Here is a 15,923-nt window from a genome sequence, read left to right on the forward strand (position 1 = left end):
TGACTAGCTGGTTACTACAGAAGGTTCATCCAAGATTTTTCCAGAATAGCAAAACCCTTGACTGCATTAACGCATAAAGGGAGAAAATTTGAATGGAAAGATGAACAAGAAAAGGCGTTTCAATTATTAAAGAAAAAGTTAACTACAGCACCTATATTGTCATTACCTGAAGGGAATGATGATTTTGTGATATATTGTGAAGCCTCAAAGCAAGGTCTCAGTTGTGTATTAATGCAACGAACGAAGGTAATTGCTTAGGCGTCTAGACAATTGAAGATTAATGAGCAGAATTATACGACGCATGATTTGGAATTAGGCGCGGTTGTTTTTGCATTAAAGACTTGGAGGCACTACTTATATGGGGTCAAAAGTATTATATATACCGACCACAAAAGTCTTCAACACATATTTAACCAGAAACAACTAAACATGAGACAGCGCAGGTGGATTAAATTGTTGAATGATTACGACTTTGAGATTCGTTACCACCCGGGGAAGGTAAATGCGGTAGCCGACGCCTTGAGCAGAAAGGACTGAGAAACCATTCGAGTAAAAGCTATGAATATAATGATTCACAATAACCTTACTACTCAAATAAAGGAGGTGCAACAAGGAGTTTTAAAAGAGGGAAATTTAAAGGATGAAATACCCAAAGGATCGGAGAAGCATCTTGATATTCGAGAAGACAGAACCCGGTATAGGGCTGAAAGAATTTGGGTACCAAAATTTGGAGAAATGAGAGAAATGGTACTTAGAGAAGCTCATAAAACAAGATACTCAATACACCCTGGAACGGAGAAGATGTACAAGGATCTCAAGAAACATTTTTGGTGGCCGGGTATGAAAGCTGATGTTGCTAAATACGTAGGAGAATGTTTGACGTGTTCTAAGGTCAAAGCGGAGCATCAGAAACCATCAGGTCTATTTCAACAACCCGAAACCCGGGAATGGAAATGGGAAAATATTACCATGGATTTCATCACAAAATTGCCAAGGACTGCAAGTTGTTTTGATACTATTTGGGTAATAGTTGATCGTCTCACCAAATCAGCACACTTCCTGCCAATAAGAGAAGATGACAAGATGGAGAAGTTAACACAATTGTATTTGAAGGAAGTCATCTCCAGACATGGAATACCAATCTCTATAATCTCTGATAGGGATGACAGATTTATTTCAAGATTCTGGCAGACAATACAGCAAGCATTAGGAACTCGTCTAGACATGTGTACTGCCTATCATCCACAAACTGATGGGCAGAGCAAAAGGACGATACAAACGCTTGAAGACATGCTACGAGCATGTGTTATTGATTTCGGAAATAGTTGGGATCGACATCTACCATTAGCAGAATTTTCCTACAGCAACAGCTACCATTCAAGCATTGAGATGGCACCGTTTGAAGCACTTTATGGTAGAAAGTGCAGGTCTCTGATTTTTTTTGGAGTGAAGTGAGGGATAGATAGATTACGGGTCCAGAGATAATATAAGAAACTACCGAGAAGATCATCCAAATTCAAAAACGGTTGAAAACCGCCCAAAGTCGACAAAAGAGCTACGCCAACATTAAAAGAAAAGATATAGAATTTGAAATTGGAGAGATGGTCATGCTTAAGGTTGCACCTTGAAAAGGCGTTGTTCGATTTGGTAAATGAGGGAAATTAAATCCAAGGTATATAGGACCATTCAAGATTATTGATCGTGTCGGACCAGTAGCTTACCGACTTGAATTACCACAACAACTCGCGGCTGTACATAACACTTTCCATGTCTCAAATTTGAAGAATTGTTTTGCTAAAGAAGATCTCACTATTCCATTAGACGAAATCAAAATCAACGAAAAACTTCAATTCATCGAAGAACCTGTCAAAATAATGGATCGTGAGGTTAAAAGACTTAAGCAAAACAAGATACCAATTGTTTAAGTTCGATGGAATGCTCGTAGAGGACCTGAGTTCACCTGGGAATGAGAAGATCAGATGAAGAAGAAATACCCGCACTTATTTCCAGAAGATACGTCAACACCTCCAACTGCTTAAAATTTCGGGACGAAATTTATTTAACGGGTAGGTACTGTAGTGACCCGAACTTTTCCATGTTTATATTTATTAAATAAAATTGTTATTTACATAATTAAGTGTTTCCAACATGTTAAGCAATCAAACTTGTTAAGACATGATTAATTGAAATAGCTTTCATATAGACAATTGACCACCCAAGTTGACTGGTGATTCACGAACGTTAAAACTTGTAAACACTATATGATGACATATATATGATTATAAATATAGTTAACATGATATTATGAGAAGTAAGTATCTCATTAGGTATTTTAACAATGAGTTATATACATAAAATTGAGTTTATTGAATTAAGAAACTCGAAACGATATATGTAACGATTATCGTTGTAACAACATTTAACTGTATATATATCATACTAAGATATATTAATATATCATAATATCATGATAATTTAATAATTTAGCATCCCTTTAGATATAATAAACAATGGGTTAACAACATTTAACAAGATCGTTAACCTAAAGGTTTCAAAACAACATTTACATGTAACGACTAACGATGACTTAACGACTCATTTAAAATGTATATACATATAGTGTTTTAATATGTATTCATACACTTTTTAAAGACTTCAATACACTTATCAAAATACTTCTACTTAACAAAAATGCTTACAATTACATCCTCGTTCAGTTTCATCAACAATTCTACTCGTACGCACCCGTATTCGTACTCGTACAATACACAGCTTTTAGATGTATGTACTCTTATTATATACACTCCAATTATTAGCTCTTAGCAGCCCATGTGAGTCACCTAACACATGTGGGAACCATCATTTGGCAACTAGCATGAAATATCTCATAAAATTACAAAAATATTAGTAATCATTCATGTAAACAAAATTACACATCCTTTATATCTAATCCATATACCAACGACCAAAAACACCTACAAACACTTTCATTCTTCAATTTTCTTCATCTAATTGATCTCTCTCAAGTTCTATCTTCAATTTCTAAGTGTTCTTCATAAATTCTATAAGTTCTAGTTTCATAAAATCAAGAATACTTCCAAGTTTGCTAGCTTACTTCCAAGTGTTCTTGTAAAGTGATCATCCAACCTCAAGAAATCTTTATTATTTATAGTAAGATATCTTTCTAATACAAGGTAATACTCATATTCAAAATTTGATTCAATTTCTATAACTATAACAATCTGATTTCGAGTGGAAATCTTACTTGAACTTGTTTTCGTGTCATGATTTTGCTTCAAGAACTTTCAAGCCATCCAAGGATCCTTTGAAGCTAGATCTATTTTTTTCATTTCGATTAGGTTTATCTACAAAACCTGAGGTAGTAATGATGTTCATAACATCATTCAATTCATATATATAAAACTACCTTATTCGAAAGGTTAAACTTGAAATCACTAGAACATAGTTTAGTTAATTCTAAACTTGTTCGCAAACAAAAGTTAATCCTTCTAACTTGACTTTTAAAATCAACTAAACACATGTTCTATATCTATATGATATGCTAACTTAATGATTTAAAACCTGAAAACACCAAAAACACTGTAAAATCGGATTTACGTCGTCGTAGTAACACCGCGGGCTGTTTTGGGTTAGTTAATTAAAAACTATGATAAACTTTGATTTAAAAGTTGTTCTTTTGAGAAAATGATTTTTCTTATGAACATGAAACTATATCCAAAAGTCATGGTTAAACTCAAAGTGGAAGTATGTTTTCCAAAATGGTCATCTAGACGTCATTCTTTCGACTTAAATGACTACCTTTACAAAAATGACTTGTAACCTGTATATCTGACTATAAGCTTATACTTTTTCTGTTTATATTCATAAACTTAAGTTCAATATGAAACCATATCAACTTGGTTCACTCAAAACGGATTTAAAACGAAGAAGTTATGAGTAAAACAAGATTGGATAATTTTTCTTGTTGTAGCTACGTGAAAATTGGTAACAAATCTATATTAATCATATCCTAGCTAACTTATATTGTATCATATATGTATTCTAATATATTATGTAATCTTGAGATACCATAGAAACACGTATGCAAATGTTTTGACATATCATATCGACCCATGTATATATATTATTTGGAACAACCATAGACACTCTATAAGCAGTAATGTTGGAGTTAGCTATACAGGGTTGAGGTTGATTCCAAAAATATATATACTTTGAGTTGTGATCTAGCCTGAGACGTGTATACACTGGGTCGTGGATTGGGTCAAGATAATATATATCAATTTATTTATGTACATCTAACTATGAACAACTAGTTGTAGGTTACTAACGAGGACAGCTGACTTAATAAACTTAAAACATAAAAATGTATTAAAAGTGTGGTAAATATATTTTGAACATACATTGATATATATGTATATATTTGTTATAGGTTCGTGAGTCGACCAGTGGCCAAGTCTTACTTCCCGACGTAGTAAAAATCTGTGAAAGTGAGTTATAGTCCCACTTTTAAAATCTAATATTTTTGGGATGAGAATACATACAGATTTCTAAATGTTTTACAAAATAGACACAAGTACATGAAACTACTTTCTATGGTTGAATGATCGAAGCCGAATATGCCCCTTTTTGCTTGGTAGCCTAAGAATTAGGGAACATCACTAATTTTGAGAATTAGTGCACGCCTAATTAGCGCGAATCCTAAAGATATATCTATTGGGCCTAATAAACCCCATCCAAAGTACCGGATGCTTAGTACTTCGAGTTTTATATCATGTCCGATGGATGTCCCGGAATGATGGGGATATTCTTATATGCATCTTGTTAATGTCGGTTACCAGGTGTTCACCATATGAATGATTTTTTTATCTCTATGTATGGGATGTGTATTGAAATATGAAATCTTGTGGTCTATTATTACAATTTGATAAATATATAGGTTAAACCTATAACTCACCAACATTTTTGTTGACCTTTAAAGCATGTTTATTCACAGGTGATTATTAAGAGCTTCCGCTGTTGCATGCTAATATATGGACAAGATTTGGAGTCAGCATGCTTGTATTATATTGTTTAAAACTGCACTCGAAATTTACTTTGTTGTAACATATTAAAATTGTAAACCAATATGTATTGGTAGTGTGTAAGTGTGATATTTTTAGATTATCATTTCTGATAATCTAGGTGGTGTCCTTTTAACCTTGTCGATAAAATAAAGGTTATGGTTTGTTTTAAAAAACGAATGCAGTCTTTGACAAACGTCTCATATAGAGGTCAAAACCTCGCAACGAAATCAATTAATATGGAACGTTTATAATCAATATGAATGAGACATTTCAGAATCAACATATACTGACAGTTCTTTAATCTCCAAATATTTTGCTACCCGCATCCCAGAAAACAATGCTTCATATTCAGCTTCATTATTTGTGACAGGGAAGCTGAATCGCAGTGCGAAGGTATATTCCTCTCCTTCTATACTTTTTAGGACTATTCCTGCCCCTGCTCCTTCTGGGCCACAATCCCCGTCTGTGTGCATTTTCCACAGCTGTTCGGGTGGAGGTGGTATTTCTTTTGATTCATGCGAGACTTCGATATCTCTGGCTGTTTCAGCCAGATAATCTGCTAGGACTTGCCCTTTTACCACACTTCGTGGTGAAAAGCTTATTTCATGCTCTCCCATCAATAGCCCATTTAGCCATGTGACCAGAATTTTCTGGTTTATATAGCACCTGCTCAACAAGTATCAGCGAATGTAAATTTGCTAGGATTTATCAAGCAATTTTATATTTGTCTGACGACAAATTGTTGTTTGTCATACCTGCTTTATTGGCTGATCTGTTAGGACCCTTATTGGGTGCACTTAGAAATACCTTCGTAAGTGTCTAGCCGTATGCACGAGTGCATAAACCAGTTTTTCGATTGCAGGATAGTTTAATTCGCTTCCTGTCAAAGCTTTGCTAACAAAATATACAGGCATTTGTACCTGTCCTATGTCTGCGATTCATACTGAACTTATTGCTTCCTTCGATGATGCTAAGTATTGTATCAACATTTCTCCCGCAATCGGCGCAGTCATTGTTGGCAGCTCTTTCAGCAACTTTTTCATTTCTTGAAATGCCACTTCTGCTTCCTCCGTCCACTTGAAATCCGTTTTCCTTAAGCAATTCTTCAATGTCCCGAAAAAGGGGAGTGATCGCTCAGCGGATTTTGATAAGAACCTCGTTAATGCCGCCAACTTACCCGTTAAACTTTGTACTTCTTTTTTATTTCTTGGTGATGGCATATTCTCGATTGCCTCTATTTTCTTTGAGTTTGCACGTATCCCGCGCTCAGTTATTATATGACCAAGAAACTTTCCTTCTTCCTCTCCAAAATCGTACTTCGACGAGTTGAGTTTCATATTAATTTTTCTTAACGATGCGAATGTTTCTAATATGTCTTCCAACAGACCTTGTTATGTTGTGCTTTTTATAACTAGGATGTCAACGTATGCTTCCAAATTTCTCCCAATCTGACCTTTGAAAGCTTCGTTTATTACCCATTGGTATGTTGCTCCAGCATTTTTTAAACCAAATGGCATCTTGGTAAAGCAGTATATGCCCTGGCTTGTGTGGAAAGCAGTCTTATCCTCGTCGTCCGCTGTCATCTGTATTTGATGGTATCCTTTATACGCATCCAAAAAACATTTGTATCGGAAGCCAGCTAACGATCCAACTTTCCAGTCTATTTTTGGTAGAGGATAATTGTCCTTGAGGCATGCTTTATTGATATCCGTGAAGTCAATACACATGCGCGAAGACCCATTGGGCTTTTTTACCAGCACTGGGTTTGCTACCCAAGTTTGGTACCTTACTTCTCGCAAGATGTTTGCTTTGACCAACTTATCGACTTATGCCTTCAACCATTCGCTTCTTTCTGGAGCCATGCCACGTTTCTTTTGTCGCACTGGCGTCAGACTAGGATTTGCGTTAAGCTTGTGCTCAGCAATTTCCCTTGGTACGCCCGTCATGTCCGCTTCTTTCCATGCGAAGACGTCCGTATTAGAAGCTAATATATTACGAAGCTTAAACTTTGTCTCATCATACAATCCTCCGTCAATTTTAATTTTCTGTTCTGGAGGTCGCGGGTTTGCGATGATCATGCAGCTTCGAATTTGCTCTGCCTCACTCGGCTGTTGTTCTGCTTGTTCTACAGCCGCAATGCTTGCATCTTGCTTTTCTGACCTTATCATTGCAATTCCTACTGGTGTTGGGAACTTGATAAGGCCGTGTACCGTGGAAGGGATGGCTGCCATTTTTTGCAAAGTCGTGCGCCCTAAAAGCGCGTTGTATTTTGAGTAAGACCTTACGACAGAAAATTTTACTATCGTGCTTCTCACTAACTTCTTATTATCATCGTCCACCAGCTACAGCTCTAATTTGATGATCCCGATTGGCCATGCGGACTCCCCAGAAAAACCTGATAACGCAGTGTTAGGATCCACTAGCTTGGCTCGCACAGCCCCTGGCAGCAAGCGGAAACAGTTCTCGTACATTATATCAACACCACAACCTGTGTCTACATGCAATCGCTTAATAATGTACCCGCAGCTTTTGACACGCCCTTTAATTGTGATGGGCGCATCCGAGGGTTCATGTGCTATGGGCGGGAATATGATGGGAGTGTTTTCCCATTCCTCAGATACCTCTAACTTGCGCCTCTGATTTGTCCGTCCGCTGGTTACCATGTTTATGGTTTTATCCGTTTCCTTTCCCTCATTTTTCTTTTGCCACAGATATTCTTTTTCTCCATTTGGCTTATCGACTTGTGCTCTTGCACTTTTCTTCAAGTGTTGCAATCTTCCTCTTTTGAGTTCAGCAACTACCCTTTCAATTAGGTGCCGACATTCATTGGTCTCATGACCGTAATCATCGTGAAAATCATAAAATTTGCTTTCGTCTCTTTTTCCATACTTTGACAAAGGTACAGGGGGGTCGAAGCTTTTGCACACTGCCTCTGTAGCTAAAATTTCTTTTGGTGTTTTTGTGAGGTCTTTTATTAACGCAACATTTTCAGTGTGGCTGCTTTTGAACCTCTGACTTCCTCTCCCTTTATTGTTGTTGAATTTGCGATACTTATCATTATGATAGTTACCACTCCTAGGTTGGCCATTACCACCATAACATTTGCCAGACTCTGACCCTCTTCCCTGCACTCGATAATAATCATCGTCGATGTCCATATTTGAAAAGGTACTTCCGTGATTCTGCTTTATATCTTCTTGTGCCCGCATGTAATCATGCGTTTCTTTTACGGCTTTCGCGAAGGTTTCTGGCACTCTTCTCCGTAACCGTTGCCATAAAGACAGGTGCCTGTCGGTATCTATACAATGTATGAAGCCGGATACCTTCTGGATTTCTGGCAAGTCTTGTATTTTAGCCACCTCCTTGGTATATCTATCTATTATTTCTCCCAAACTCTCTTTCGATTTCTGCTTAATGTCGTGACATTCGACATGTGTTCTTTTGCGTGCGCGCAAATTGTGAAAGTTTAATAAAAATCTTGAGCGCAAATCCGCAAAACCTGTAATACTTTGGGCTGGCAAATTATTGAACCATTCCCTTGCTACTCCTTGAAGCACTATTGGTAGCATATGGCATGCTACTGCATCGTCCCATGGATGGCGCCAAATGATCAAGCATATTTTCACGGGGTCAAGGTGAACCTACGCTTGAGTGCATAAAGGGGTTTAAGGACTAACAATATTCGAACCTCCGACACTTAGTCATGGATAACCCATATCGGTATCGTTTCGATTCCGATAGGGTGGCCGATTTGAGATTCCACCAACAACCTAGAATACGAGGTTGAGTGGCCCTAAGACATGAAGGTTTTATAGTTCGAGACATACCTGAAAGTCATTAAGATCGTAAGAAGCTTTATTCGTACGATGGAGATTTGTATGTTGTGGTTTACGTATGAGTAAATGAATGAATATCTCTATTAGGGTTCATGAGCTATGTATTTATAGGCTCACGAATTAGGGTTTCGGTAGAATCTCTTCCCTAATTAAATGTGATCTTGTCCCAACTAACTTTCGTTATTTAAGGAAAAGAATCTGAATTGATTATATCGTACATTCTTCTAGAATGTACTGTATCCTTATGCAAGTATATGAAACTCGCATCAGATGGTATAGGCGCACAAGGTATGACTATACCCGTGACATATGCCTTTGTGTGCGGTTTTTAGGGTTTTGGATGCGCATCTACAGAATCTTGCGGATATGCGTATCATTAGAATGACAAGGCCAGACAGTAGTCTCCATGTGAATGTTCGGTTATCCTAACGGTTCCAATACTTTATGGGTCTAAACAAACAATTCATATTACTTAAGAATCCCTCAAACGGTGTGCAATGTTTGAGACCGTGTTATGGTGCAATGTACTCTTCAACAGTGAGGTCGTTTCGATGGCCATACATAGCATATGTATTGAGTACTATAACCATTGTGCCTCCTAAATATATGAGGTATGTTTATATGCGTAGTAACTACTCTAGCATAGCCTGAGGCCAACCTGGTCCTCCTAGTATCAATTAGGGTTTCCATTACGAAAGAACCTCTGTCAGAATCCGAAGGGTAGGTTACCTTACTACAAACGTTGTGCCTCTGAAAAATGCCCTATGTATCCAGCAGAGTTGTCTTACCAAGGGATGACATAGATAGTGTACTCTGAATCTGGGTTCGCGACTTCCGAATCACAGAGCCGATAACCACGTTCTATTAGTCGGAATAGCAATTGAGTTTAATCATAATCGAAAAGCATGTCAACAATATCTCATTACACAATTTTTTATATATTCAGACATCGTAACAACTACATCACAGCATGCACAAAATATCCCTACTCGCTAATCATGGCAAGAATATCATCTATCAAAGTAATAAAAGACATTACAACAAGATAGAGTAAAGATGAAAATACCAGTTTATTAATCGAGTTCTGAAAAGTACAAAAGTGACAACTCCGACTCTAGACAGCTTCTTAGTACAATCTTTGGCATTCGCCTCCGGGTACTTAATTTCCTGCTCAGAGGTGAGAAGGCCTCGAAAGACTATTCCCAAACTAGACTGAATTTGAGAGTGAATTGAAGAAGTGAAAAGTGGAGAGTGTGTTGAAATGGACACAAATGAGCTTTATTTATACTAGATTCTGGCTTGGCAGGCCGTTTGTGGCAGGCCGTCCTATTTGATGGTAGGCCTTCTGATTTGATGGCTGACCTTTTAATAAGCCCGTCTAATTTTCTGTTGGGCCGTCCAATGGGCTAGCAGTCCGTCAAATAAGCCCTTTTTTGGGTCACCCATTTTTAATTCAGCAGGCCATCCACCATAGTATGGAAGGCCGTTTTTTTGGATTTTGGCAGGCCGTTTGTTTCTAGAAGTTTTCTAGGTTTTTGCGTTTTTCACTCTAGATTCTTCGTTTTAAGTCCGTTTTTGCTGATTCTTTTTGCATTGCCTTGGTAATTACCAAATGTACCAATATATGCAAATAGATGCATATTTTGGCAATAAATTTGATTACTTTGTTGAATATGGGCCTGATATCGTGGGTAAAAATGTGACTTTCTAGCCGACATCAGACAGTATTTCATAGACTACTTTCTTTTATTTTAATTTTATCTTTATTATAAAAGCATTATATAAAAATATATATATATCTAGTGAAAATGCTACTATCTTTTGTTCTTCATGCAGAATCATATCAATGAGACTGGTACTTTCCAGCACTAGTAGCCTAACCTAACCATAGGAAAGCCCAGCACTAGGAGAATAACTTGACCGTAAGGAAGTAATCTGTCCTCAAACCTTTTTAAATTATTACGCACTAGAATCTCTAAGTGTGGAGTTGTACCCGCAACAAACTTAGAGATTCTAGAAAATATTGTCCTTAATTTATCAAAGTATTAAAATATTCTATTTTAGGGAACATTAGGGACAATGTTCTTCTAAGTGTGGGGTATTGGGTAAAGGTTTAAGAACAAGTTGCCAAAAAAAGCAAAATTTAAAAAAAAAATTTAAAAATTCTTTTTGTCAAAAAAGTAATTAGCAAAGAATATAGGGAAATTCGAAAAATTATCACCTCATTTTACCTAAAAGATTCTATAAATTTGCTAGAAATCAGTTTTTCGAACATTCACTAGAACAGAACGATTAAGCTAAAACTCATGATTTGTGTGATATGACTACAAAGATACGGCCGAAACGGACGGTTTTATTCGTGCGGTGTCGTTAGGCTGCAGGACATCAGATTTAGTTGATCAAGGTAGCATACAGTGGTTTTGTTTATTTATATTGTGCGGGGCCTAAATTTACTTTTACTTTCTAAGGTGTAGAAGATGTAAGTTAACCTAGTGTCGCATTTTTGAATAGATTAACGAATTGAAAATCAAGTGGATAATTGTCTTTTATTTAAATTGCCTAGATAAAGGATAGTAGTTGGTTTAAGCTAAAAGTCTTTAATGCGGGAAAGTAAATAAAGTGGAAGGATATTCGGAGTATGCAGATCAGGGAAATGTTGACCAAGATATCAGTTTGGGTTACGAAAAGGTAATTATGCTTTTGTTAAGGCTATGTTTGGAATGATGTAGATCTGGTTGGATGAGCCAATTACACAGACCTACTTATCTCTAAACTCTCGGATTTCTCTTTGAGTAGTGAAAAATATGTCACTTGATTGTATAATTGAAAGGTAGCTATACCTTGGAGGTTATCCTCAGTAAAGTACTATGTTTATTAGTAAGTTAAGCTTTAATCCTAACCCTCATTATCAGTTTAGTTAACTGAATAAAAACGTGCCGTGTTGATTGAACACTGATCACAAAAGGAAGGAGTCCGTCGGTTTAAGTTGGCAAAACCTTAAATGAAAATTAACAACCATTTCATCATACTAATGAGATCATATTAGTTCAAACATTATATGGCATTACGGTTGATATACTGAAAGTAAAGCAGATAGAAACCTAATAGATACCTAGACAGTTGATATGACTTAGTCCTAATCCAACAATCAAACAAGAACATGCAATAGGCTTGGGTCATACAGTAAAGGCACTAACCAGATCTTAACAGCTTTAAGAAGTCTCTTCGGAACATTCAATAGGCATACTAGGTCATTCATGTCTTAATTCCTAAGTTCCGTGTCCTAAAAGCGCATTAAATGCCTCTCGGGAACTCCGGCCATACTGAGTTCATAGAATCTTCAGATACAGTATAACCAGGGGTCTTAATCCTATGAAGTAGCTAATTTCATATAGGTGGACAAGTCATGATCACAACCTAGGTTGGTCAATCCTTAAGATGCTAGCATACAAATCTGTCAGGCTTACTAGTTCAATATAACGACAGTAATCGTACTAATTTAACATAATTACGCTAACCCAAACTTCTATCATGGCAACATACATATTAATTAAGCTATCATGATAATATCAGAACACATTATTAAACAAAAAAAGTAAGAACACATGTTTAATACAAAAGACAAGCGTTTCAGATAAAAACCTGAAAAGGCTGAAGAAATCTGCCCGAGATCGCAGGGACTCGCCGGGATATCCTTCAGAAAATAAAAGCTAAGCTAACTACTACTAAAAACTAACTAAATGCTTGAAAATATGAAGTGAATTACGACTTGAGTGTGTGTTGAAATGGATGGAGAGAGCCCTTTAAATAGACTTGATTTTTGCCAGCAAACGGCTGGCAGGCTGTTTGGCAAGCCGTTTGCTAGGCCCGTTTTCTTGGTTTGCCCGTTTAAGGTGCCCGTTTGATCAGGCCGTGTTGGCAGGCCATTTGACATACAGGCAAGCCATTTGGCATACCGTTCGGCTTGCCTGGTTAGCTGAAATTCACTAGATCATAACTTGATTTCTTGTCTTTCACCGTTTTCGCTATAGAATCTTCGTTTTAGCTCCGTTTTGCTTGATTCTTTTAGCATCGCCTTCGTAATTACTTAATCTACAAAATCAACCAAAAAGGCGATAATTTTTCCGACAATGTTTGAAACTTTATTGTTTTAGGGCTTAATATCGGGGGGTAAAAACGTGACTTTTTGGCCGATATCAAATACCCCACACTTAGCATTGCTTGTCCCCTAAAAATATCTATGTTTTGCACCAAAAGCGATTCCCTAGTGGAAATGGGAATGTATCGAAAGGACCCATCCTAATCCATCTGGACGAAGTCCATATCGATTACAAACGATTCACAATAGTTGATTACATCGCGAGGTACTTGACCTCTATATGATACATTTTACAAACATTTCATTCGTTTTTAAAAGACAAACTTGCTTTACATCGAAAGTTAATGACACGCATACCATTTCTTAATATATTCAACTATAATTGACTTAATAATAATCTTGATGAACTCAACGACTCGAATGCAACGTCTTTTGAAATATATCATGAATGACTCCAGGTAATATCTCTTAAATGAGCAATTGCACAGCGGAAAACTTCTTTCTTACCTGAGAATAAACATGCTTTCAAGTGTCAACCAAAAGGCTGGTGAGTTCATTAGTTTAACATAAATAATCATTTCATAATTTTTAATAGACCACAAGATTTCATATTTCCATTTCTCATAAACATACGTCCCATGCATAGAGACAAAAATATCATTCATATAGATTGAACACCTGGTAACCGACATTCACAATATGCATATAAGAATATCCCCATCATTCCGGGATCCTCCTTCGGACATGATATATATTTCGAAGTACTAAAGCATCCGGTACTTTGGATGGGGCTTGTTGGGCCCGATAGATCTATCTTTAGAGTTCGCGTCAATTAGGGTGTCTGTTCCCTAATTCTTAGATTACCGGACTTAATAAAAAGGGGTATATTCGATTTCGATCATTCAACCATATAATGTAGTTCAATTACTTGTGTCTATTTCGTAAAACGGTTATAAAAAACATCGCATGTATTCTCAGTCCCAAAAATATATATTGCAAAAGCATTTAAAAAGGGATTAATGAAACTCACCTAATGTATTTTGTAGTAAAAATACATATGACGACATTGAACAAGAATAGGGTTGGCCTCGGATTCACGAACCTATATCATTTGTTTAATTATTAATAAACATAATTGTAATCGAGCAAGTTTATATAAATTATTATTAATAATATACTTGTTATATCATTTGTTATTTAGATCAATTTAATATATTTAGTTTATATATATAATATAACTAACTTTTATCATTCTTTATAATATGTTCCAAAAATATATATTAGAGTTTATATATGATAACAATATATATCTACGTATTAATTGATACCTTTTTATATATATATAGTTTAGTAATTATCATTTTATTAATAACAGTATAGTGACATGTATATTTTCTTATTGTTGTATTGTATATTTTTTTTTATATATAAAACTATTCATCTTACAATTAATGATAATAATAATAAGTTTAATAATACCCTACTAATATTTATATTATTAATAAAGATAATATTATTAGTATTTATACACATTTCACTAGTAATAATAATAAACATAATATTAATAACAATAATAATAATATTTAAGACTAGTACTAAAATGATATCAATATTCATGACATTTGAATTAATACTAATGACAAAGAGAATTGTCGTATTTGACACTAATAATAGTAGTTATAATGCTAATACTAATACTAATAGTAATAATAATAATAATAATAATAATAATAATAATAATAATAATAATAATAATAATAATAATAATAATAATAATAATAATAATAATAATAATAATAATAATAATAATAATAATAATAATAATAATAATAAATTTTAAATGATAAACTAATAATTTATGAGTACAATAATAATAATAGCAATAGTAATGATAACATTGTAAAGTATACTAATAATCATTTTGTTAATAATAACATTTTAACATAATAACAATGAGTATGTTAATAATAATAATAAAAATAACAATAATAATAGTAATAATAATAATAGTTAATGGAAACTACCTTAGAAAAGAGTTTCACAAAAAAATAATGCCTCGTGCGAGGCTCGAACCCCCGACCTCTCAAAACCCGACACAACACTTAACCAGTTGAGCTGCTGCCCAATTTCCAAAATATCCTGGAACCCGATTATATTTAAACCGTATCTAAATAATTCTTATTTCCCTCCTTCTTCCCCCTACTGGATCGACCAAATCATTCCATACAATGAGTATAATTGTTCGGTTTAGATTTCAATATGCAACAGAACAAGATCACAATATGTTTGAACCGGATTTAATAACAGAATTAATAAAAAAAAATAACAGACTCGAACTAACCCGATGAACTCATTCTCTGATTTTGGATTTCAATCAATCCAACATTAAACTCCCATCTAAATAGAGAGTGTACTCCATTATTTTAAGAATTGTAATTAGATAAAAATGATTTGTAATTTAATATAAAAACAAAATAAATAAATTAAAAAAAAAAATAACTGCAGTAGCAGTCTGTTCGCGAGGCAAAAAAAAAGTAATATAACTCTAAATTGGTTTTTGAGATTAAGATCATTTTAGGCAAAATTTACAACATGAAGTATGTTAAAAATTGTTCTTGGAAACTCTATGAACCATCAATTGATCCTAAAAATTAAACACGAACTCGAATTTTACAAAGAATGGACTGTTTGACTTTTTCGTTCGGTACATTGACTTTCAAAATTAATAACCAATTTGATAAATTAACACTTGGAAATCTACAGAAAGATTCATTACATGATCTAGAACACTTCTGTATTTTTAAATCTTTAAGATTATCACGAAATTTATGTTTTTAATTCTCACCTTAATCGAACGGGAAACGGGGTTTGGTTTATTGAATTTCTGTTTTAATTCTCGAACAG

At 35.0% G+C, this 15,923-nt stretch overlaps 1 protein-coding gene across 1 annotated transcript; it reads right to left on the reverse strand.

Moving 5' to 3' along the window:
- Nucleotides 1–7,426: 7,426 nt before the first annotated feature.
- LOC139854426 (uncharacterized) lies at nt 7,427–8,653 on the reverse strand. Its single transcript, XM_071843731.1, has one exon. It carries the CDS (start codon nt 8,651–8,653, stop codon nt 7,427–7,429), a length of 1,227 nt encoding a protein of 408 aa, XP_071699832.1.
- Nucleotides 8,654–15,923: the final 7,270 nt, after the last annotated feature.

This window comes from Rutidosis leptorrhynchoides, chromosome 6 (assembly GCF_046630445.1).
Source record: "Rutidosis leptorrhynchoides isolate AG116_Rl617_1_P2 chromosome 6, CSIRO_AGI_Rlap_v1, whole genome shotgun sequence".
In the NCBI taxonomy this organism is placed as follows: Eukaryota; Viridiplantae; Streptophyta; class Magnoliopsida; order Asterales; family Asteraceae; genus Rutidosis; species Rutidosis leptorrhynchoides.